The 23,000-nt window shown below is 62.3% G+C and overlaps 1 protein-coding gene across 2 annotated transcripts in view; it reads left to right on the plus strand.

Moving 5' to 3' along the window:
* COL26A1 (collagen type XXVI alpha 1 chain) overlaps positions 1-16,700 on the plus strand; it is a 164,302-nt gene extending 147,602 nt beyond the window's left edge. For both annotated transcript variants that reach the window (XM_042970989.1, XM_042970990.1), the window contains exons 5-13: positions 1,561-1,717; positions 3,786-3,884; positions 4,502-4,654; positions 6,605-6,688; positions 7,879-7,931; positions 11,334-11,369; positions 12,658-12,705; positions 14,320-14,404; positions 15,142-16,700. In XM_042970989.1, coding sequence (XP_042826923.1) covers positions 1,561-1,717; positions 3,786-3,884; positions 4,502-4,654; positions 6,605-6,688; positions 7,879-7,931; positions 11,334-11,369; positions 12,658-12,705; positions 14,320-14,404; positions 15,142-15,305 — 879 coding nt within the window. In that variant the 3' untranslated portion in view covers positions 15,306-16,700. The remainder of the gene's footprint in view (positions 1-1,560; positions 1,718-3,785; positions 3,885-4,501; positions 4,655-6,604; positions 6,689-7,878; positions 7,932-11,333; positions 11,370-12,657; positions 12,706-14,319; positions 14,405-15,141) is intronic.
* The last annotated feature ends 6,300 nt before the right edge of the window (positions 16,701-23,000 follow it).

Consider the following 23,000-nt stretch of genomic DNA (forward strand, 5'->3'; position numbering starts at 1 on the left):
TTGATACAAAGCGATCGTGCAGGGGTGAAGGGAAGGGCTGGCGGGGGTGGCCCGCCACTGGTGGCCCTCTGAGGGCATGGAGGTAGGGGGGCTCGGGGCAGGAGGGACCCTGGGGTGGTGCCGGGCAGCTGGAGCAAAGCTGGTGAGGCCCAGGAGGAGCAGGGCAGGCCGAGAAGGGCGCCTCCCTACGTGGGAAGCGTGGGGCCGCTGGCGGTCTGGTTTGGGGGGGGGCTCCCCAGAGTTGGCTTTGCCCAAAGTCCTCGTCTCCTACCGTGTAGGGAGGCCCCAGGAGGGGATGGGGGCAGGTGGAGAGCCTGGGACCATAGACCCAGGGCTGGAGCCAGGGCTGGGCAGGCCAAGGGGCACGGGGCGGGAGGTGGGGTGGGGTGGGGAGGGGCGGCGGGTTGGGGAGGCCAGGTGCCCCGGCCCTGGCCCTGCCCCATGTGGGGAGCAGCAGTCGGGGAATCCGGCAGGATGCGGGGTTCTGGCTCCCAAGGCTGGAGGCAACAAGAGACACCAGGCTTCCTCTCCTGCAGGCAGATCCGGGAGCAGAGACTCGGGGACCCGAGGTGGGCGGAACAGGAAGCCGACTCTGTGGGACAGGCCTGGGACCCCTCTCTGGGGGTGGGCCTACTCTGGGTCTCAGCACCTGCCCTGCTGCTCGCTCAGATCCCTGGTGCGCAGCGCCCCCTGCTGAGCCTTTTGGAGACAGCAGGGTCTCGCTGGGGCCTCTGAGGCCTGACTCCCAGTTCACTTGAATTAGGGAGACAGTGTCGCTGCCCAGGCCCTGGTCTTCGCAGCGTTTGACCCCCACCTCCCTCAAGGGTAGAGAACCGGGCAGCTTTCCACGCTGCCTTTTGTTCTAGAGCCCCTACTAAAAATCGTGCCCCAAGCCAGGACCATTTATATTCTTTTTTGTTGTTGTTGTTATGTTTATTTATTTTTGAGAGAGAGAGAGAGAGACAGAGCGTGAGCAGGGGAGGGACAGCGAGAGAGCCAGACACAGAATCCGAAACAGGCTCCAGGCTCTGAGCTGTCAGCACAGAGGCCAACACGGGGCTCGAACTCACGGACCGTGAGATCATGACCTGAGCCGAAGTCGGACACTTAACCAGCTGAGCCGCCCAGGCGCCCCTATATCCTTTTCTTTCTCATTCTCTTTTTCTTTTTTTCTTCTCTAGTTTTCTCCCTCCTTCCTTCCCTCCCTCCTTCCACAACAGACCTCCATCCGTTGTCTGTGCCCTAAGCCAGGCCGTGCGAGGGACCAGTGCCCTGGGAGGAGCCGGGGCGGGGGGGGGGGGGGGGTGACCACTGGTCTCTCACCATGGTGACGGCCGCTCCAGAAGCAAGGCGCAGGGAGTCTGAAGGTGTCCCAGTGGCAACCTGCTTGAGCCCCGGGTCCAGGCTCTGGAAATGGGAAGGGGAGGAGGGCAGGGGTGGGAGAATATTCCAGAAGGGGAGCAGCAGTCCCACGAGGGGCGTGATGTCTCCGGGGACACATATCTCGTACACGCGTATCTCGGGCCCGGCGGGGGTCCTGACCTCTGCCCTTGTCCCCAGGTTCTCCTGCTGCAGGCGGCAGAGCAGCCCGCAGGCCCGGGCAATGACCTGCCGGCCCCCCAGAGCACCCCACCACCCTGGAACGAGGACTTCCTCCCTGACGCCATCCCCCTCGCCCACCCAGGGCCCCGAAGGAGAAGGCCCACGGGCCCCGCCGGTGAGTGAGGCCTGCGGCCAAAGCGGCCTGAGCACGGCCTCCCAAGGCCTCTACCACGAGGTCACACAGTAGGCCCTTTGGATCAAGCACGCTCCCTTGCTCTTTCGACACAGCGAGCGAACTTTTCAAAAGCCGGTGGGGGGTGGGGGGGAGGGGTTCACACGAAAAACAGGATTTCCGGCTTCTCTTAGAAAAATGGAAGATCTGGCTGTGGGGGTTTCAGTCCCTCCTGGAAACAGTTGGCTGCAGCCAGGTCACGGCTGCCTCCGCAGACCCCATGCGAACTGCTGAAGTCCCCATCCTTCCTTGTCGCCGTCGTTCAGTTTGGTACATGTCCTCATGATCTGCCCGCTGCCTCTTTGCACCTGTGCTCAGCCCCGCAGCCCAGCCCCGGCCTTCTGGAGTTTACCGCCTCCCCCCACCTTCCGGGGCGGGGAGGGGCTCCCGGAACTCTCTGGCCGGGGTGTCGGGGGACATCTGCCACCGTGTTGTTTGCTCCTTCCCTCCCGTGTTTAAAAATTATTTTTAACATTTATGTGTGAGAGACAGCACAAGTCGGGGAGGGGCAGAGAGCGAGGGAGACGCAGAAGCCCAAGCAGGCTCCGGGCTGTCAGCACAGAGCCCGACACGGGGCTCGAACCCACAGACCGAGATCATGGCCTGAGCCGAGGTCTGACACTGAACCGACTGAGCCACCCAGGCGCCCCTCCTGCCGTGTTTTAAAGTCAGGAGTAACTGTTTTTTCTCTCTGCAGCTTGTATCCACTGGGCTCGGCCCTGGGGGTTGTAGAATAGGGACAGTAAGCGTAATAGCGGGCGGTGAGCACTGCTGAATGCCTGTCCCGTGCCACGCACTGTGCTGGGGCTTTACCCCGGGCACGTGGGTGGCTGGCATCTGTCAATGTGGCCGAACTCGGGGGTTTAAGGCCGGTGTCCCTTCTGACTGGTCACTATCTGTGCTGTGCCAGTTATTAAATATTGTTATATCACCCTAGGCTGCACAGATAACACTTCTCATCATTCCGGTAAGTTGGTGATGCTTGAGGTTACAGAGGAGAAAACCGAGGCTCAGGGAAACGACCCTTGGGGTCACCCCCGTGATCCGGGGCCATTTTGTCTCGATCATTGTTGGCCCGGCTATAGCCCTTTGCAGGTGACGCTGTCCCTCCATCCCCTCTCTCCCAGCTGAGGCCCCAGCTTCTTAGCACCGCTGTCCACACTCAGCTCTGAGCTCCCACCCTGTCCCCCTCCCCACCTCCTCTGCCCTGTTTTCTGCGTGTGCCTGTCTAGTTGAGACAGGGAGCAGAGCAGGAAGGACACAGCCCCCAGCAGTGGGCGTGGCCGGTGGCCGGTGCCGGGGAGGCTGTGGGAAGAGGGCTGACGGGTCCCCTGGCTCACCTCTCTAGCTGTCATCCCTTAGGTTTCACACCCAGGCAGCTGCCCATGCCCACCTTCTTGCAGTCCTTCTTCTGGAACTGGGGAGGAGGGCGATTTCCCAGCCCTCAGGGCACCCAGGCCCCACACCCCCTGGGGGGAGCTTGGCAGGTGCTCTGGGTCTCCTGGGCCACACTTTCTCTTCACCAAGCAAAGTGTAGTTCTGAGAAATGGCCACCAGGTGGGGCACAACCCCTACAAATGGTGACACCTGGGGGAACCCAGGAATTCTTGAGAGCAGGTGAGGGGGGTGCTTGTGAGCTTTAGGGCTTCCTGGGGCCCCCGTGGAGGCCTCGTTGGGGAACTCTTTGCCAGGAGCCCAGTTCCCGACCCTGAGCAGGGAGACAGCAGGACCCTTGAGAGAGGGGCAGCCTGGCTCTGGGCCCTTGAGCAAGGGACCACACCTTCCTGAGCCTCAGTTTCCCCACCTGTCAAGTGGGAACAAAAGTAGCTCTTGAGATCACAGGAATGAATAGGTACAAAAATGGTCTGTAAACTGTAATGATGGAGGAGGTGTCTGCTCCGGGGGCAGGGCTGACCAGATGGCTCAGGTGGTCAGGCCTGAAGTCCCCCGCCCCCCCCTCATGGCGGCTCAGCCCACGGTGTCCTCAGGGCTTACCTCATTCTCTCCTCAGGGCCCCCGGGGCAGACGGGACCGCCAGGGCCTGCAGGTCCCCCAGGCTCCAAAGGCGACCGGGGCCAGGCAGGAGAGAAGGGCCCAGCAGGGCCTCCCGGTAAGGACACCCCGCACCCCAGATCTGACTTTGTCTGCTGGAAAGGGTCTGGGGTTTCTCCCTTGTCTGAGCAGGTGAGGCCTCCCACGGCCCCCGATCTTGCTGGGGTTAATGACTGCCGTCTTGGGGGGGCTCCAGGCTCACTTCCTCCCACCAGCACCCCCACTGCCACCCTGTCCCAAAGACTTTAGGTTTGGTCTGACCCTGGGCTGCAGGAAGGACGGAAGGCTCCAGGCGCTGGGGGTGCAGGTGTGTGGGTGGGGCAGCTGGGGCCTGGGGACTGTGCTCAGTCATTTAAACAACACCTCCAGAGAGCCTCCCAGCTCCTCCTGGGTCCTGCAGGGAAGGCACAGGTCCTGTGCTAGCCCAGGCTGGCTGCCACCCTCAGTGCCCCGACCCCAGAGCTGAGGTCCCAGGAGGGGGCGACCCTGCCTCCCTCGCCTCCCTCCCTGCCCTGGTGTTCCCTGTGCACTAGGCCTGAAGGGAAAGCCGGTTCGCTCACACCCCAGGACGGCCCTCCGGGGACGCTGGTCTGGAGGCCACCACCGGCCTGGGTCCCGTCTGCAGTGTCAGGTGCCAGGCCCAGCCCTCGCGTGACTCCTCTTCTCCCGCTGCAGGCCTCTTGGGGCCGCCAGGACCCCGCGGGCTTCCTGGAGAGATGGGGCGCCCGGGCCCCCCTGGCCCCCCCGGCCCAGCAGGCAGCCCAGGCTTCCCTCCGAACGGCCCCCAGGGTGTCCTCTACTCCCTGCAGTCGCCGACAGACAAGGACGGTGAGTGCCACTGAGGGGCGGGCCCCGGGGACGCAGACCCTCAGTGAGCAGGGCCCCGGCTCTGGAGCCAGGCTCTGCCGGGTGGGGCGGAAGGGCCTCTGGGGGGGCCGATGCGGGTCCCCCAACCCAGCTCTTGGCCCGTCCCTGCTCTGGTGCTCAGCTGCTGCCCCTGGGGTCCTGACGCCCCCCCGAGTCTCTGTTGTCTGCCCTGGCCTCAGTTTCCCCATTTGGTGAGAGCGGCGCCCCCGAGGTCACTGCTGCTGCGTCTCCTGGAAAATCGTCTCACCGTATGCAGGCCATGTGACAAGTATTGGTTGAGCACCTACTATGTGTCCTGCACACTCACTGGGGATGCAGCAGTGAACAAAACAGTCTCCTGCCCCCCGGGGGCACAGTCTGCTGTTTCTGAACCCGGAAACCTCCGCCTACCTGTGGGAAGGGTGGGGTCAGGGAGGCCCGGAGAGTGGGGTGAGGGCGTCACAGGGGTGTCTTTCGGTTAAATGCCCTGGGAAACCTGGGGAGGGTTTTAAGAAGCTAGTGACAGTGTTAAGTGACATCCTGGGCACGATGGGGGATGGGGACCTCTTGTCTTGGTCAGAGAAACCCAAGCCCCCTCCTGCTGGTACTCCTGTCCCCCCTCAGGCAGCGCAGCCCTTAACCTGAGCTTTATTATTATTTTTTTAGATTTTTTAAAATGTTTATTCATTTTTGAGAGAGAGGGGGGAGAGAGAGAGAGAGAGAGAGAACGAGCGGTGAAAGGGGAGAGAGAGAGAGGGAGACAGAATCTGAAGCAGGCTCTCGGCTATGAGCTGTCAGCACAGAGTCTGATGTGGGGCTCGAACCTATGAACCGCGAGATCAAGACCTGAGCCGAAGTTGGACGCTTAACTGAATGAACCACCCAGGTGCCCCTAACCTGAGCGTTAAAACCTAGGCCTGAATCCCACTGTCCCCGTCGGAGCCTCACTTTCCCCACCTGTAGAGTAGGGGGTGGGTATTAGTCCCCGTTGGAGTTGCTCTGGTGGGAGGAAGCGACTCAGCCTTGCAGAATGGGGGTCCTGGGCTGCACTCAGTGGGTGCAGGGGCCCAGCCAGGCGAGAACAGAACCTTCTGGAACAAGTGGGAACTCACTGAAGACTCAGGGAGGGGGCCGGTGCCACCCGTGCGGTGCTCTGGGGGGCTCAAGGCTCAGCGCCCACCCCTGAGCCACATGGAGCCATCCCAAGGCTCCTGCCTGCCCTGGTCTGGGCCAGACGCCTCGGGCACTGCCTTCCTGACACCTCCAGTAATCAGAGCCCTTCTCAGATGGGACCTTCTTTACCTGCGGCCCTGGGGTCCCTGAGTATGAATTTGGGGAAGACTGGGGATGCCCCAGGGGGCCCCGCCCGTCGCCTTGAACCAGTGGGAGGGTGGTCCAGGCTTCCCGGTGTGGAGGGAAGGGCAGAGGTGGGGCAGGGCAAAGGCACATGGGGCTTGACCTGTTTGTCAGAACTGGGCCGTGAACAGACCTCACCGCTGCCCCAGGCTGAGTGATGGGCCCTGTAGAGGCAGCCCGGCTCTTGCAGCTCAGAGGGCTGAGCCCGGAGGGCTTCTTGGAGGAGGCCCCGCAGGAGTGAGCCAGTCAGGTGCATCAGAACGGGCCTGTGGAATGGATTGGGGAGGAGAGGGCTGGCCTGGAGCCTGGGGAGGTGAGTAGGGCAGGGCCAGACTCTGAAGGGCCTGGAATGCTCAGGAAGGAGTTTGTGCATTATATGAAGCCCCCCCCCCCCCGGCTTTCCCTGCCCTTTGACCTGGCCTCTGTGGGAGTCCGAGCCTCTGCTCACCAAGGCTGCTGTGAGGCCCGGTGGGGTGGGGACGTCTGTCCTCCTGGCCCCGGGGGAGCTCAGGCCCGGCACCCCAGCCCTGCCGGCCCTGCCCCACCGTGTCACGGGCCCCTCTGCTCTGCCCACAGACGGACACTCACAGCTGGCCTCTGCTGCCGTGGACACCGTGCTGGCCGGCGTCCCAGGGCCCCGGGGCCCCCCTGGCCCTCCAGGTAAGCGCAGAGGGCAGCTGCACAGCCTGGCCGGGATTGCCCCCCCGCCGCCCCTGCCTCTGGGCCTGGCCTGGGCCAGGGGCTCTCGTAGGGCCGGTCGGGGGCCCGTGGCCTTGGCAGGGTGCTGGGGATATGGGTGTGTCCACAACTCACCGTGTGGCCTGAGGTGAGTCCCCTTGCTCACCCCTTGGGAGAACCCCAAATGTTTCTGCCAGGTGCCCACGTGAAGCAGCTCAGGGCTGCCCCCATGTGGGCCTGAGTGGGGGTTGCACCGGGGTTCATGGAGGCCCAGGCCCAGGGGGAGGCAGGGGGTGAGCTCAGGGGTGGTCCAGGAGCTGGCAGGGCAGGTGCCCGGAGAGGCAGGAAGCCCTGGGCCTGGTGGCAGAGACCAGGGGCCGGGGGGAAGGGGACAGCCCTGGGGCTCTAAGGGCTGGATCCCCTCCTTCCAGGGACCCTCACTGGTGGGGAGGGAAGGGGCGTGTGGGGCAGGGGCCAGCCCTGCTTGTCCAGCTGTGTGGGTGCCTCATTCCCCACCACTCATTTACACTTTCATGTACTGACCGAGCACTCCCTGCGCGTGGCGCAGATGTGCGTATCGACCGTGGCCGTGGGTGGCGGCTGGTTCCCTGTCAGGGACTGGTCTGGAGGAGGGGTGGGCGTGGGTAGTGCCGGAAGTCTTCCTGGAGGAGGTGATGCTCATCCTGAGACAAGAGGAAAGAATTTGCCAGGCTGTGGAGGGGATGGAGAAGCTCCAGGAGGAAGGAACAGCATCTGCAAAGGCGCAGAAGCAGAGGAGCTTCTCAGGAGAGGATCTGGGCGGGAAGGGGGGAGGGGGCCGGGGTGAGGACCTCAGGAGCCCCGAGAGGGACCTACCTGGAAGTTGGGTCTGGGTGGCCACATGGAGAGTGGATGGTCCGGATGCTGTTGCAGTAACTCAGGCAAGAAGGATGGCCTCGGAGGGGTAGGGTCCGAGGCCCGGAGGAGGGGCAGTCCTGGGAGACATTTGCCAGGAGACTGGCTGGCAGGGGAAGGGCGGGGGGGGGGGGGGGGGGCGACCCATGGATGAGGCCCTGAGGGAAGAGCCGGTTGCGACGTAGGGGCTGCGGGGAGAGGGCGGTGGAGGTGGGCTTTCCGCGCTAAGGGTGGGCAGGGGACTGGCCCCAGGTGACCGTGTGTGACTCTGCCCACAGGTCCTCCTGGCCCACACGGTCCCCCAGGACCGCCAGGTGTACCTGGATCCCAGGTAAGGACTTCCCTCATTTCTGGCAGGGGCCGGGGCGGGGGAGCGGGGGCTCCCCAGGAAAGAGGAGCCAGGCCCCTCTGCAGCAGGGCCCAGGCAGGACCCAGGGGAAGGTGGGTGTGACCCTGGTCATCTCAGCCGCTGCTGTCCTTTGCTGTCTGCTCCCCCATGCCGGGGAGATGTTGGCGTCCTTCCCGTCTCTCTGACTGAGACCCAGAGGGACAGGTGCCTCCTGAGGACATATGGGATCACAGAACGTCCACCCCAGCCTGTCGCCCTCCTCCCCGAGAGCCCCCTGTGTGTGAGAGGGCGCCCCGAAGCCTGGTGAGGTGGCCCCAAACCCCAGCTTGCTCCGCCTCTCCAGCTGTGTGACCTCGGGTGGAGAGGCGGCCTCTCTGAGCTCCGGCTGCCTTGGCTGCTCAGACAGGGGTACAGGGCTTCCCTTGTGGGTTGTTAGAGGGAGCAAGGAGAAACAGAATGCTGGGATGGGGTGTGTTTTGTGCCTCAGAGGCCCAGGGCCTGGGAAGAAATCACACCAGGGAGGGGCAGCCCGGAGGCAGAAAGGGGTGGAGCTTCCAGCGCCCCGCCCCTCTCCCTGCCCAGAGCCTGTCCAGACCTAGGGCCCTGCCGACTCCTGCTCCAGGAGCTCAGGCTGTGCTTAGCAGGTGGCTGGAGGTGGCCCCTCTACTGCCAGGGGCGGGAGTCTGGGCCTTGGCCCTGTGAGTGCTGGGACCTTGGGAGTCCATCCCTTTAGATGCTAGAAGAACATTCCTGAAACACTCGGGGCGCCAGCCCCCCAAGCTGAGGATAGAGCTGCTGAGGGGCCACAGGGCAGCCCCGTAGAGCTTACATTCTAGACGTCAAAGAACCAGGGTCCCATGACTGCTAATCTGCTCCCTGTTGTCCCCACTGTGTGTTTTTACACCTGGAGACACAGCATCGGGGAGGGGCAGGTGGGCACAATGTCTGCAGGGAGAGGGGGACAGGGGCACCCTCAGAGAGGAGGGGTGGGTGTGGGCCACAGAGCCCGACAGTGACGGGGGCAGGAGTGTGGTGAGGGACCGAGATGCCCAGGGAAGTGTGGGAGGCGCAGGGGTAGAATTCTGTGCGGTCACACGCCTCCTGCTGCCCCAGCCTGCAGCGACAGGGGAAGTCAGGGGCCCCTTCCCAGCTACTTGTGCCACCTGCGTTCAGATTCGCCATCGTTCTGTCCCAGAGGGGGTGGAGAAGTGGAGGCTCAGAGAGGTTCAGTCGCTTGCCCAGAGTCACACAGCAGGGGAACGGCAGGGGTGGGGCCCCTCTCGGGCTTTCCCCGGCTGCCTCCAGCCCTCACCGAGAATGTGCTGGGTGCTTTGGGATAGCCTTAATCCTGCGAGGTGGTCTGTTTTCAGGGTCTTCAGGGCCTTACGGTAGTACCACTTGGGGGACTGTGCAGACCTTGTCCTTGTGGGGACCCGGGCTCCCAAGATTCCAAGGAGATTTAGAGGGGCCTAGTCAAAGCTGTTCCTCCTACCGCCCCGCCCCCCCGCCCCGCCCAAGAGGGTGTGTGACCGGGCATCGACGTGGAGGGTGCAGCGTCTTGACCCCTTCCCTCTTTGCTGTGGTCCTTCTGTAAGGCTGGGGGTCCCGTGGCCAGGACTGGGATGCCCAAGGGCACCAGACAGTGCCCAGCCTGTCCCTGGTTCCCCAGGGGCCCATTGGACAGGCCCTGAAGAGCCCCTTCCATGACCTTCTGCTAGAGCCCACCCAGGCCCCCACACTGCAGGGTTGGAGCTAGGTTCCAAGGTTAGCCCAGATACGGACAGTGTCCGAATAGCCACCAGCCCCCTCTGCTCACCATGGAAGGACCAGACAGGGTCTTCCCCGTGGACGGCAGGAGCAGCCTGGTGACCCGGCCACTGTCTGTCTCCATCCCTTGCCAAAGAGTCGAGGCCTCTGAGGCTGGGGTGAGGGGATGTCCCCTAGACATGGGTCAGAGAGGAGTGGGAAGGGACCACGGCAGAGGACGAGGTGGCCCCTACTTTTCTCCTCTGAGCAGGACAGAGAGACCTGGGTTTGAAGCCCCGCTCTCCCAGTTTCCAGCCGGGTGACCCTGAGCAAGTCACTGGCCCCCACCTCCCCCACCCTGTGAAATGAGGAATCCCTCTTGGGTGGGCTGGTTGTGAGACATAAAGGGGACAATGGAGGAAAAGCCCCAGGCTCTCAGGAGACCCTTAATAAATGTTCTTCGTTAACCAAATATCTCTTGGGGTCTCCGCTGCGTCAGATACTGTGCTGAGCACGAGAGCAGGGACATCGGGAGCCCTGCGGTAGCTGATGGTACAACAGGGGAGGCAGACAAGGACAAGTAAGGACGATAAGTGTCAGGAAAGGAGGAAATGAGGCGATGTGACAGAGTGAAAGGGCCCAGGCAAGCGAGGCACGACAGACCTGCAGAGGTGACACTTCAGCTGAGACCTAAGGAACCAGAACTAGCAGCCGTACAAAGATGCCAAGAATGGGCCCTCCAATTAGCCAGAAGAGCAAGTGCAAAGGCCCTGGGGCAGGGAAAAGCCCAGTGCTGCTGAGGAGAGTGAGGTGTGAGGTGAGGTGGGTCAGGGAGTGTGGGTTTGGGTCACAGGGGAAGGGGCTCTGAGTCTCAGGGAAGGAGAGCCTGTGACCTGATTTACACCTTTAAGAGGCCCCTGCAGCTGTGACTGTGGTAGGGGAATGGAGGACGGGGACACAGTGGAGCAGGGCGACCCGGGAGGAGACCCCGGAAGCCCTCGGGGGAGACGAGAAGGTGACGTGTGTTAAGTGGTGGCCCCTGAAGCGGCAAACAGAATGGACGTGTTCAGAAAGTGATGTGACAGGTCTGGCTGGTGGAACAGATTTGGCAGGAGAGGGAAAGGAAGGTTACCTCCCAGGCGTGTCGGGGAGCAACTGGGAGGACCGGGGAGCCACCTTCCAAGGAGGTGTCCGCAGAGTGGGGTGGGTTTGGGGGGAGCCAGGGTTCTGCCTGGGGGAGGTGGATGGGTACCCCGTGGGTCTGGGCTCCGGGGAGCCTTCGGGCCGGACATCGGCACGGACGGGAGTCCCCCGGCGGGACCCTCGTGATTGGTGTTGCTGGCACTCACTTCTGGGGACCCCTCTCTCTGCATGCAGGGGGCTTGGCCATCCGTGCCGACTCCGTGTGGATAACTATACATGCGTGGCCCACTTCTCAGCGGAGAAGACCGAGCCTCAGGGAGGAGCCCGGGGAGGGTGGCCCAGGTGGGGCCTTCCTGTCCCCTCCGTGCCATCCTCCTTCTGTCCTTCCAGATCCTGAGCCTGGTGCAGGGAGGATAAGGAGAGGACAGAGGTGTTGGGGGGCGGGGGGGGGGGCGGGCAGGCAAGGCCTAATCTGCTTTGTCTGACTTACTGCAGGGTCTGGCCGGAGAGCGGGGCATGATGGGACCGGCTGTAAGTGACGGGCTGAGCCGATGGGTCGTGCCCAGGGCGGTGGGCCCCAGTGTGGCCCCCGGGGTGCCGGGTGGGCAGAGGTCTGTCCCAGGAGCCTCGCCTGAGCTCAGCCCCACAGCGACCCCAGACATGGCCCGATCGTACCCCGCCCAGAGAAGGGGCAGCCTACGTGTGGTCCCCACTGCCCGAGTTGGGAAGGGGTGCCCTTAGGAGGTGGGGAGCCCCTCACTGGGATGAGGGTCCTCAGATCTCTCCCGAGGCTCCCAGACCCCTGAGTTAACAATGCTGTGTGACCTGCAGAGTCCCCTCCCTCCTCTGAACCTGCCACGAGTAGAGGCTCAGACAGCTGGCCTCTAATTTTCCTTCTTGGAAACGAGAATTTCTGAGTCTCAACTCCTGCCTGCAGGGCCAAGGAGGCGGGCACCTCCTTCGCCCCCAAATCTAAAGTTAGGGGCGTGCGGCCAGGGAGGAGGGATGGATCTGTGCTGAGCACCTACGATGTGCTGGCCGCAGGGGAGGCGCTCTTCAGAAATAGTGAGTTTAAGCTGCATTGCAGCCCAGCGAGGCGGGACTTTATTTGCCCCATTTTTGAGAACCGGCAGCTAAGACTCGGAGAGGTTAAGTAATTTGCCCAAAGTCACACAGCAAGGCAGTGATGGAGCCAAGATTGAAACCCGGGAGCGTTAGCCTCGAAGCCATGCCTCCTCCTGGCTTCTGTCTGGTAGACGCTGCTGAGCCCCGTCACGGGGCTTCTGGCACCAGGCGCCAGTCAGAGCTCGTTACCGCTATCGGTTTATTGAATCCCCCTAATACTCCTGGGAGGTAGGCAGTGTTATTACCCCATTTCAGAGATGAGAATGCTGAGGCACAGAGAAGCAAAGTAACGTGCTCCAGGTCACCTAGGATAACACGTGGGTGTTCATGTGCGGCTGGTGTTACTGGCCTGGATTCAGAGGCGGAAGCAGAGAGAGGCGGGGACTCGATCCCCGGAAGAGCTGAGAGGTGGGCTCATGGGGTTTCAGACCTGGCTCCTCGGTGGCCCAGAAGCACGGTGAAGCCGCTAAAGCCAAGCCGTGCCGGGTTGTGCAGAGACGCGTGGGGCCTCGGCGCTCCGGCCCTGCCCCCCCCCAGGGCAGGAGTTCCCATGGGCGAGGCCGTCAGGCTCCGCCCCGGCACCCTGTCCCCAGGCTCTGCCACTGACTCCCCGCGGTCTGCCCAAGAAGCCGGGGAGGGGAGGGAGGCGCCCCCGTGCCCCTCACCGGCTTTGGACAACTTGACTTTCTCCTAGGGCGAGCCCGGCGGGAAGGGACAAGAAGAGGAGAAGGCGGCTGCAGAGGTAACAGTCCTGTCGGCCGCGTTCCCCACCTGCCCCCTCGGCTGTGTCGCAGCGGGACGGCCGGTGCCCAGCAGATCTGCACTGACACCCGTGAGCCCACAGGGTGCTGGGCCACGGGGTGAACGGGGTCCCGGCCCCGCGGAGGAGACAGATGAGGGAAGTGATGATTGCAGCATAGTGTGCCGATTCTGCAGTGGGGGTCGCACGGCCAGTGGGGGTGACTGGCCCGCAGCCGGAGGACGGCGGGGGGGACCCTGCAGAAGAGAGCCCCCCATTAAAGGAGGCTGCAGGCTGTGGAGTCCCTGTCCGGGGACGGAAGTCCCCACATGCCGCGCCTGGTGCACAGAGGTGCCCACAGGGTCACGGCGCTGGGGGACTGAGGATGGCCCCGGGCAGGGCCCAGGGTGAGATGGCGGGAGGGGACAGAGATGGAGCCCAGGCACGGCCGGGGGGACCCACTACCTTCTGGGAGCAGGAGGGGTGCCGGAGACCGGCGTGACGGATAAAGGGGGTGAGGGCAGTGGGGCCAGTGGGGGAGACCTCACACGTAGAGAGTCCAAACGCCCCGCGAGTGTCAGAGCTCAGCAGGGAGGTGGGGGGAGGCTGGGGACCTTTGGGAGGCCCTTGCAGGACTGGAGAAGCGGGTAGAGGCTACAGGCAGAGCAGCTGTGGAGGGCACAGGAGGCGGCGGGAGGAAGAGGTGGGCACCAAGGCACGGGCACCGATTCACGGGTCACTTGTGTGGGGGACGGAGACGATACTTAGGCCTCCACCCCTTTGCATTTCATAGGCCTGCATCCCGTGGCCCAGGGACACGGGGCTTAGCAGGAGCCCTGGACCCTCTGCTCCTCACCGGGGGGCCCCGATCCTAGACACTGCCCACTCTGTGGCTTCCCTGGGCCTTTGGTCCCCTGGAGGGAAGGCCTCTCTCCTGTAGGATACTTTTTGGTCCCTTTTGTTTTGTTCTAAGCGAGGCTGCTGTGAATGTCATGACAGCTGTCACGTTAGGCCACCAAAAGGCACCCATTCTGGGGGCCGACTTCAGGGCGGGGCCCGACCTCCTCACCATCACTTTCCGTTTCAAAGCGGCTTTGACACCTGTCTTCTCCATAAATCAGTTCATTCGAGCATCTCGGTGCACAAGGCCCTCTGCCCACGTGTAGGCCGGGCCTCACGCACTCCTGCCAACGCTCCAGAAGCCTTCGCCTTTTCTTGCCGGGGGGTCACCCCTGGAGAGCTCTCGGGTGGACGGTGCCAGCAAGGGGGCGGCAAAACACCCCCACCTGTGCTGGGTGCTCTGTCCCCGGCAGGGTATTTTCTGGGAGGAAGGGCACACCGGGGAAGCGGCCGGGCGGCCACGGGAGCCGGAAGAACCGAGGCTCGAGGGGCCAGGTCGGGTGTTAAGCCCCAGGCTGTGCAGCCACAGGACGCCTGTTACTCTCTTTGTGCCTCGGATTCCTTGTCCGCAAAACATCCACCCTGTGATGGCTGTTGTACTAGGATGGCGACAAGGAGGCGGGAGCAGGGAGGGCGGGGAGGACATGGACGCGGAAGCCGCGTGGCCCCGGCCGCGTCCCTGTGGCCAGCCCTGACCCCGTGCTTCCTCCCCGCCAGAGTGAGGGGGTGCAGCAGCTGCGGGAGGCCCTGAAGATCCTGGCAGAGAGGGTCCTCATCCTGGAGCACATGATCGGGATCCACGGTGAGTTGTGACCAGGGCCTGGCGCCGGCCGGCCCCACAGCTGGCCCCAGAGTTGGGAGTCCCCTCCGCTCCCACCTCCCCGCTCCCCGCCGCCCTTGTGGCAGCTGCGACCATTTCCGGTCTCCGATGACACCTCCGCCTGGCTGTCAGATGGTCTTCCCCCAACCCCAGTCAGACCCTGCGCCTCCCCTTGCTCAAGGACCCTCCGTGGCTCCCTGTTGCCCATGATCGGTGTCCAGGCACGTCAAGCCCAAGCCCCTCCCCAGCATGGCCTGGTGCCCAGTGGCACGGAGCCACCACCTAGTCGTCCCCGGAACCCCCGCCCCCAACCTCTGGTTTTGCTCAGGCCGGTCCCTCTGCCGGCTGACTGCCAGCTCCCATGGGGGACCTGCTCTAGGGTCTCTTCCTCTGTGAAGGCACCCTCCTTTTGCCTCATGGTGCTCCATAGGGTCTGCTACTCCCTCACGGCGTGGGGTTTCCACGTCTCTGCCTGGCACGCTGGGAGGCCCTTGCGACAGGAGGGTGGTGACAGGGAGGGGCCTGGAGCCCAGCCCTGCTCAGCACTTGTTACCGAGTGAGCGGGCGACTGAATGGGGAGGGGGGTGCACGTGAGGGGACACCCTGCTGCTGCGTTGCCCTGTCCTCGCCGGGCACGTGGCTTCCCTGGTGCCAGCAGCAAAGTGCCTTCGAGTGCTCCCAAGACCCTGTGTGAGCCCGTGCACCTGCTGTCCTTCCAGATCCCCTGGCCTCCCCCGAGGGGGGCTCCGGCCAAGATGCTGCCCTGAGAGCCAGCCTCAAGATGAAGCGTGGGGGCTCCCCGCCCGCCGACGGTCCCCTCGCCGCCCTGCTCGGCCCCGACCCTGGGCAGAGGAGCGCTGGCCAGGCCAGCGGCAGGAAGTAAGAGGCCAGCTCTCCAGGACAAGCCCCGCCGGAGACCCAGCTCCGAGCCCTGTGTGGCCACCGGCTTCTGAAGACAACACTTGGTGGGACTGGGCTCCAGGCACCGAGGATCCTGAGGGACGCTGGCTCCCGGGGCCTGGGGGCCTTGGGGACAGATGGCAACTGCAGAGGCAGGGTCCAGAGGGCCCCGGCACCCTTGGCGGGGCCTTTTCCTTGTCCCTGCCCTCCCCCGCCCTCACTTTCTGCAGGAGACGGGCTCTGGGTGGGCTGGGCGGGGCACGAGAATAATCATAATACTCATCATTCACTGAGTCTGGGCCTGTCCGAGGGGCTTTCCCTACATTGTCTCATTTAACCCTTAGGAGGCAGGCTTGCTACCCCACTTTCCACGGGAGGACGGAGGCTCGGCCAGTGTAAATAACGTGCCAAGGCCACGGGACCAGGGACAGCCGGGGCAGGATTTGAACCCAGGCCTCTCGGTTCCTTAACTCGGGACCCCGCCAGCTTCCTGTCTTCACAGAGAAACTCAGGGCAGGCGTGGGGCTGTGGGGAGGCTGGCCCGGCCCGCAGGGAAGGAAGGCAGGGTCCCGGGCCTCCTTCCTCAGCCTCCCCGTCCCTGGGCTTGGGGTCTGCTCCAGGGTCTGGCGGCGGCTGCTCTCAGAGGCCAGGGAGACCCTGAATAAGCCCGTGACGCTCACACGGACTTGGGGACAGTGAGAGAGGGGCACTGGGGGTGCAGGGGCCTTCAAACCAAACTGGCAGTCGCCCACCACTGCCTCCCAGTCTCTCTGAGCCCACCCAGTCCAGCCCAGCAGGCCCTCCTGCCCCCGAGCCGAGAGGAGGCAGTATTTCCCGGGAACGTGCACCTGAGGAGGCCGTCACTTGCAGCCCTGCCTTCCCTGGGAACCTGTAGGGTTGGCCATTTCCGCATCGCACAGCAAGTCCAACGACCCTTTGACAATCTAGAGGAAGGACAGCTGAGTCCCAGGCCCCATCAGGAGAGACACTGCCCGCTGAGGGCTGTGGGCCCGGGGAAGGGGCCTCAGTAGGTGGCCGGGGCCCGGGACCCCAGAGCAGCTCAGACCGCAGCCCTTAAGGCCTCTCGGGCCCTGGGTCCCCTGTGACCTGGACCAGCCCTGCTTCTCCTCTCTTGCCGGGCCGAGACCCAAAGATCGTGGTGCCACCCCAGGGCCCGTGTCCCCTCAGGGCAGGAGCCATCTGTCCCCAGCGTCCTTGGTGCTCCCGGGAGGTTGTGGCCTGGTCCCACGGGCCCCGGTAACCTCTTCTTGCCCTCAAGGTCCCGATGGCCCCTTGTGAGGCAGAACTGGCCTGGGGGCCCAGGTGTGGCAGTCAGAGGCAGCGGGCAGTCTGGAACGCTGTGACAATAAAGGTGCTCTCCCCACTGGGGGTCTGGTGTCCTGTGGTGGCAGCTGGGCGAGGCCTGGTGAGCCGGGCCACGGTGGCGCAGGCCGTGCCCGGAAGATGCGTATGTCGTGACCCTGTGGCTGGATGTGGGGACAGGCGACTCCTGGCCCGTGCCACACACACGCGGCTGCGGGGCCGCAGCGGCACAACGGGGGGTCTTCGGGGGCCAACGGGAGGGGGCTACACAGGAAAGGGACCCGGCAGGAAGGCGCACGGCACCCGCAGAGGCCGGGAGGGGTGAAGGAGGGCGGCCCGTCGCTGACCGCTTGTGCACCCACATCTTGTGCACAGGGCATATGCGCGGGTGCAGGAAGCCTGGCCGGGCAGAGGCGTGAGCGCTTCCCCTGAAGGGCTGAGCCCCTTTTTCTTCCTCCAGGCCACCCTCTCAGCTCACTGAAGCCCCCCACCTTGCCCTGAGCAACCCCCTTTGTTGGGTGAAGCCTCATCTGGGGACCAGTGCGCCCCCTGGGGTGACCACGGGACTGAATGCCATCTACCCCCTGGTGAGACAGACCAGAGGGCAGCTCCCTCTCCCAGACCAGGGGTGGAGACGGGGCTCGGAGGGAGACTATCCGCCTGGCCCAGGACACCAACATGTGCGGCCCCACGGCCCTCAGCTCAGGGTCTCTGTGGGCCTCTCCCTCTGAGTGTCTCAAGGACAGACCATTTCCCCGCTGACCCCGGCATTCTTAGACCAGGGGGCTGCCACATTTGAGGGTGTGGACCGAGCACGGGCCCGCAGGGTGGATGTCCCCACATGCACAGGTGGGGGTTCAGAGGGCTGGGGACTGGCTCTCCCCGGGCCCTCACGTTCTAGTCAGAGCCCCCAGTGGCCTTCCCTTCCCAGTCTTTGTAAAGGAGGAGACTTAACATATAAGTTTTAAATAATTAGATTCATGAGATGCCTCCGTGGGTACCCTGGCCCTGGGTGGTGCAACTGTCTGGGACAGGCCTTGGGGGGACTAGCAGAGTCTGGGGTGAGCCCCCGACATAGGGCAAGTTTGGATGCGTGGTACTTCCAGGCCGCAGGGAGCGGAAGGGAGTGCGGGAGGGAACCAGCTCCCGGTGGGAGGTCCCCACCAGCAGGGTGGACAGGCCAAGGCTGTGTGTCAGACGGGGCGAAGGCGGCGAGTGCGGACCCCAGAGGAGGTCCCAGTCCCCGAGGGCCAGGGCTGTGAGACAGGGTCTCCCCGGCGAGGTGCTCACGAGCTGGTCCTTCATAAGGATGCGGCCAGGCACCGCGCTTAACATGTGGCTTATATCCCCTCCCTGCGCTTCGCGGCCGCCTTCCCTGCTTTGTGGAGGGTCCGTGCAGCCCCAGAGAAGTTGAGTGGCTCACCCCAGGTCACACAGCCAGCTGGTGGTGAGGCTGGGTTTCCACACAGATCTGAGACTCGGGGAAGCCGTGCTCTTGGCTGCTGTGGTTCTGGAAGGAAGAGCCGAGGGCACGAGAACCAGGAGACTGTCAGGTGCGAGCAAAGGCTGACGAGCGGCACAGATTTGGTGGTGGACAGAAGGAATGCCCACAGCGGACTGGAGCGGCTGCAAGGTGCCAGATCTTGGAGAATGTCGAATGTTCGAGGGGTAGGAAGCTGACCCTCGGGGGGGACTGGCTGCCACAGCGGGTTCTCACGGTCAGTCTGGCCTCTTCCCTCCATCTGGCCCGTAGAACCATCTTCCTGAAACGCAAGTCCGCCTGCACTGCCCCCCGTGAATCTGCAGGGGCTGCCCCGTTCCTGGCCCTGAGCCTGGGCTCTGCAGCCTGGCCCTGTCCTTGGTGACCCGTCCTCGGTGTCCCGTCCTCCTGGCTGTGGGCTTCCCCAGGAACTAGCGTCTCTCGTTGGCCTGTGGGTGCTGGCTCCCCAGCCACAGGGGAGAGCAGTCGGAGGGGGTGTGGTCTGGTACTTACAGCCCCGGGGAAGCGCAGTTCTCTTGGCTTTGGGCAAAATCTTCAGACGCATCACCTCCTCTGACTCCTGCAGCCTCTCTGGTCCTTGCTTCTGTCTCATGTCATAAGTGTCTCTGTGCTCACGGAGGGAAACTCAAACCCGCGTGACAGGTTAATGGGTCCCAGTGGTGACTCAGAATGGCAAAGCCAGCCACCCAGAGCCATTACTGGGCCTCCAGGACCCATGACTGCCCCTCTCCGTCCCCGCCGTCCCCAGCCCCTGGGGGAGGAGCTCATGAGCCCAGTGCAGGAGGGGAGCGAGGGGAGGAAGCTCCCACCCCTGCGCCTGCCTGCATGGGCCACCAGAGGAGTTGATCAGGGAGAATTTGCTCAGCCCCCCTCCCCCTCATCTCAGTCCCACCCCCGGGGGCTCCCAAAGTCTGCTCGGCTCTCGACTCTGCACCCACTTCTCTCCTGTGCCCCACGGTCTAGATCAAACCTGACCTTTCTGCTCAAACAGGTTCGAGCCCCTGGTATGTGAACGTATGCGTGAGTGTGTGCACGTACTCAGTATACAGGTGCATGTGGGGAAACCCAGGGTACGGGAACACCTTACTAACACTTCCCTTCTCTGCCAGGCCCCCTCCCCTGGGGTCCTGAGCAGCCCTAGTCCCAGGGCCCTGGCCTGTGACTGCCCTGTCTGGCTCGTGGGACCCTCTCTTCCCCACGTGTCCGCCCAGCTGAGTGGGAGCAAGGCACTGAAAGAGTGTAGACGGAGGCAGAACCCTGACTCGGGCCTCCCCTCGGGGCGGGGGTGGCTCCTGAGCAAGGCAGGTGTAGGGCCCACAGCCAAGGACCCCGGCTTGCTCCACCCAAGTTGGCCACCGGCCAGAGCGGAAATTGAAGACCTTCTTGGTCAGAGGCTACCCAAGGGCCCCAGCACGGTGGCCACTGTGTGGAGGGGACTCAGGCTGGGCTGATCCGCCAGACCTGCTGTTAAACACGCCAGGACCGCCCACTTGCCCCCCACCTTCCTGGCTCCTCGCGGAGACCTCCCGGAATCCAGGACCCAGTCCCAATACCAAGACCGGGATCTGCCCGACGGGTGCCCGTGCTATGCGGTTGTAAAGTACTTGTAATGTCGCTCTTGCCCCAAGGAATAGAGGTTGATGGCACAGCGGGGGGCGAGGGGGTGCCCTCTGCCTCTGACACGTGAGGGTCTCTGGCAGGAGTTCGCAGCTGACCTGCCGCTGCCATAGGAGAGGGGAGCTCCCGCTGGAGGGCCCAGATGGCCTTGGTCGAAAATCAGAGGGGCACCTGGGTGGCTCGGTCGGTCGAGGATCTGACTTCAGCTCAGGTCGTGATCTCACAGTTCGTGAGTTCGAGCCCCACGCTGGGCTCGCTGCTGTCAGCACCGAGCCCACTTTGGATCCTCTGTCCCTCTCTCTCTGACCCTCCTCTGCTTGCACTCTCTCAAAAATAAACATTTTAAAAAAAAACCTCAGAAGTGGGTCATCCAGGCTGGGGTTCCTCTGGGGCATTCCAATAGGACCACACATTTCCTGCCCTACCCCCTGGGGTGATCCCTCTAGAGAACACAGTACAACTTGTTTCCTGGGACCAGGAGGGAATCAGAGTGTGGCTGGAAGTTAATCAGACACTCACTTGACCCCCCCCCCAGGGCTTTGTGGCCCTGAGTACACACGTTATTAATCAGACACTTGACCCCCACGCTCAGGGACCATATCTGAGCGTCTCCCTTCTCAGAATGCACTGCCCTCACTGCTCTGTCTGCACCGTTAGGCTCTGATATTTTATTTGATTAAAAAACACTTTTTTTAATGTTTATTCATTTTTGAGACACAGAGAAAGAGCACGAGTCGAGGAGGGGAAGAGAGAGAGGGAGACACAGAATCCGAACGGGCTCCAGGCTCTGAGAGCTGCCAGCACAGAGCCCAACGTGGGGCTCGAACTCACGAATTGTGAGATCATGACCTGAGCCGAAGTCAGACGCTCAACCGACTGAGCCACCCGAGCACCCCAGGCTCTGATTTTCTTGCAAGCAGGGTCACATCTATGTCCCCAGCACCCAGCTCTGATCACCGCAGTGAGTCACAGGACATTCCCAAGAGGAGAATGACTCCTTCCCAGAGTCATTCTAGGAGGCAGTGACCGAGGTCGTGAGCAGGGGTCAGGTGGGCATCCAAGATGGGCTTAGGTCAGAACAGAAGTCCCCTCCCACCCAATTCTCCCACACCTGCAATCCCAACCACCCCTGAGGTTTCTGGAACACTTCTCTTCCAGGCCTGTTTTATGGACAATAAAAAAAAAAATTTCACGAGATTTTCAATTACTTGAATTCCAGGGAGATTTATTTCCAATGTTATTAATAAATTCTAATGTCACCTATAACTTTCAATTGCCAGTTAATTAACTTGCAATTGGTGCATTGTAAAAGGCAAATTAAATACTTTTCCAGGCGGGGGCTGGTAAATCTAATGAGCTGGTATGCCCCGGAGGAGACAGCCGGGCTCCTGTGTCCCAGTGAGGAGGCAACTCCCTCTTGTTGATGGGTGTGTAGAATGGGCAGGTGACACTGAGGCCTCAGTGTCCTCATCTGTGAAACAGGATCCCAGAACCTGCCTCCAGAACCCTCATGGTATCTGGGGTTGAAGCTGTTTTATATTCATAGATAAATGCAATGAAGGGGTCCCAAGCGGTAAGTGGAGTCGAGAGTCCTTGCTCTGACACTGTGGGCTGGGTCGCTGGACAGGCTCCTGGTGACAAATTGCCAGAAACGTCTTTCTCACAGTTCTGGAGGCTCGAGTCCAAAGTCAAGGTGATGGCGGGGCCGTGCTCCCTCGGCAGGCTCTGAGGGAAAAATCCCTTCCCTTTTCCAGCTTCTAGTGGCTCTGGGCGTCCCTCTGGCTTGTGGCTGCCCCCGTCTTCACCTGGCTTCCCCTGCTATGTCTGTCTTGTCCTCTGTGTCTCTTACAAGGACTTGTCATTGTTTTTTGGGCCCATCTGGGGAGTCCAGGAATCTCTTCATCTCGACGTCCTTAACTTAATCATATCCTCAAAGACCTTTATTTCAAAATAAGTTTGTATCCAGGGATTACGTCTGGGACATAGAGGTGGGGGGCCATCACTCAGCCTACGACCGTGACCTTGGGCGAGTCACTTCAACCTCTCGGATATTCCATCTTCCACCACATGGGACACAGGGCTGAACTGGTGAGAGAAGGTGCCTGCCGTGTGTCAGGCACTGCCCCAGCCGTCACATGTATTGACCCCTGCCAACCTGACAAAACAGGTGCTTTATCACCTTAATTTTGCCGGTGAGCAAACTCAGGCCGGAGGTCAAGTGACTTGCCCAACGTTGCCCAGGTAGTAAGTGGTGGGGCCAGGATTTGAACCCAGGCCGTCTGACCTTGAAGCCTACACTCCCTTTCTTGGAATTGAACTTTATTATTATTATTATTATTATTGAACCATAATTCACATAGCATTCAACTCACCCATTGCAAATGTATAACTCAGTGGTTTTGGGTATATTCAGAGTTGTGCAATCAATTTTAAGACCTTTTCACCACCCCCAAAAGAAACCCTATGCCCTGGACTAACACCCCAATCACCCCATTTCCCCCCACCCCCTGGTCACCACTAACCTACTATCTGTCTATGATTTTGCCTATTGGACATTTCACATACTGGAATCATCCACTACGTGACCTCCTGCATCTGGCTCCTTTGAACCTAATTTCAAGGTTCGCCCGTGTTACTTCGTGTATCGATGCTTCATTTTTCTTTATGGCTGAACAGGAGCCTACACTCTTTTAACCACTATGATGACCTGGCAGCTGGGAAAACCTTTCTGTGGGATTGGCACATTCCAGAAGGCTCCACCAAACCCTGAGGCTTGATCTTCGAGGATTCTGTGGGAGGTGGGGGACAGAGCCTCTCCCCCTCTCCCCACAGCGCCGTCCCCTCTCTTTACGAGATTCCTGACACAGCAAGACCCCAGTGACACCAGGCAGGAGCTGGCTTGGCTGCACCTCCAAGATTTCTCCATCCAAGGGGTCAGCTGCAGCCCATCCATTACACCTGCATTTACTAACTTGTGATTATAAACATTGCCAGTCTCTGCCGGGGCCTGGCCCCTCGTGGGGTGCTGGGAATGCGGCAGCCCCTAGTCTGGGTGTGGACAGCCCATCTTGACCCACCCCTGGGGGATAGACTTGGCTTCCTCAAGGGCCAGGTAACCAGGAAAAGCCCTGGATCGTTGCCCCCCCCCCCCCCGACTGCTCAGCAGCACACTCTGAGTGAGTATGGAGGACGCCCCCAAGCCTGCCCCATCCTGCCCTCCCAGGCTCAGGCCCAGGC

Source organism: Panthera tigris, chromosome E3, assembly GCF_018350195.1.
Source record: "Panthera tigris isolate Pti1 chromosome E3, P.tigris_Pti1_mat1.1, whole genome shotgun sequence".
NCBI lineage: Eukaryota > Metazoa > Chordata > Mammalia > Carnivora > Felidae > Panthera > Panthera tigris.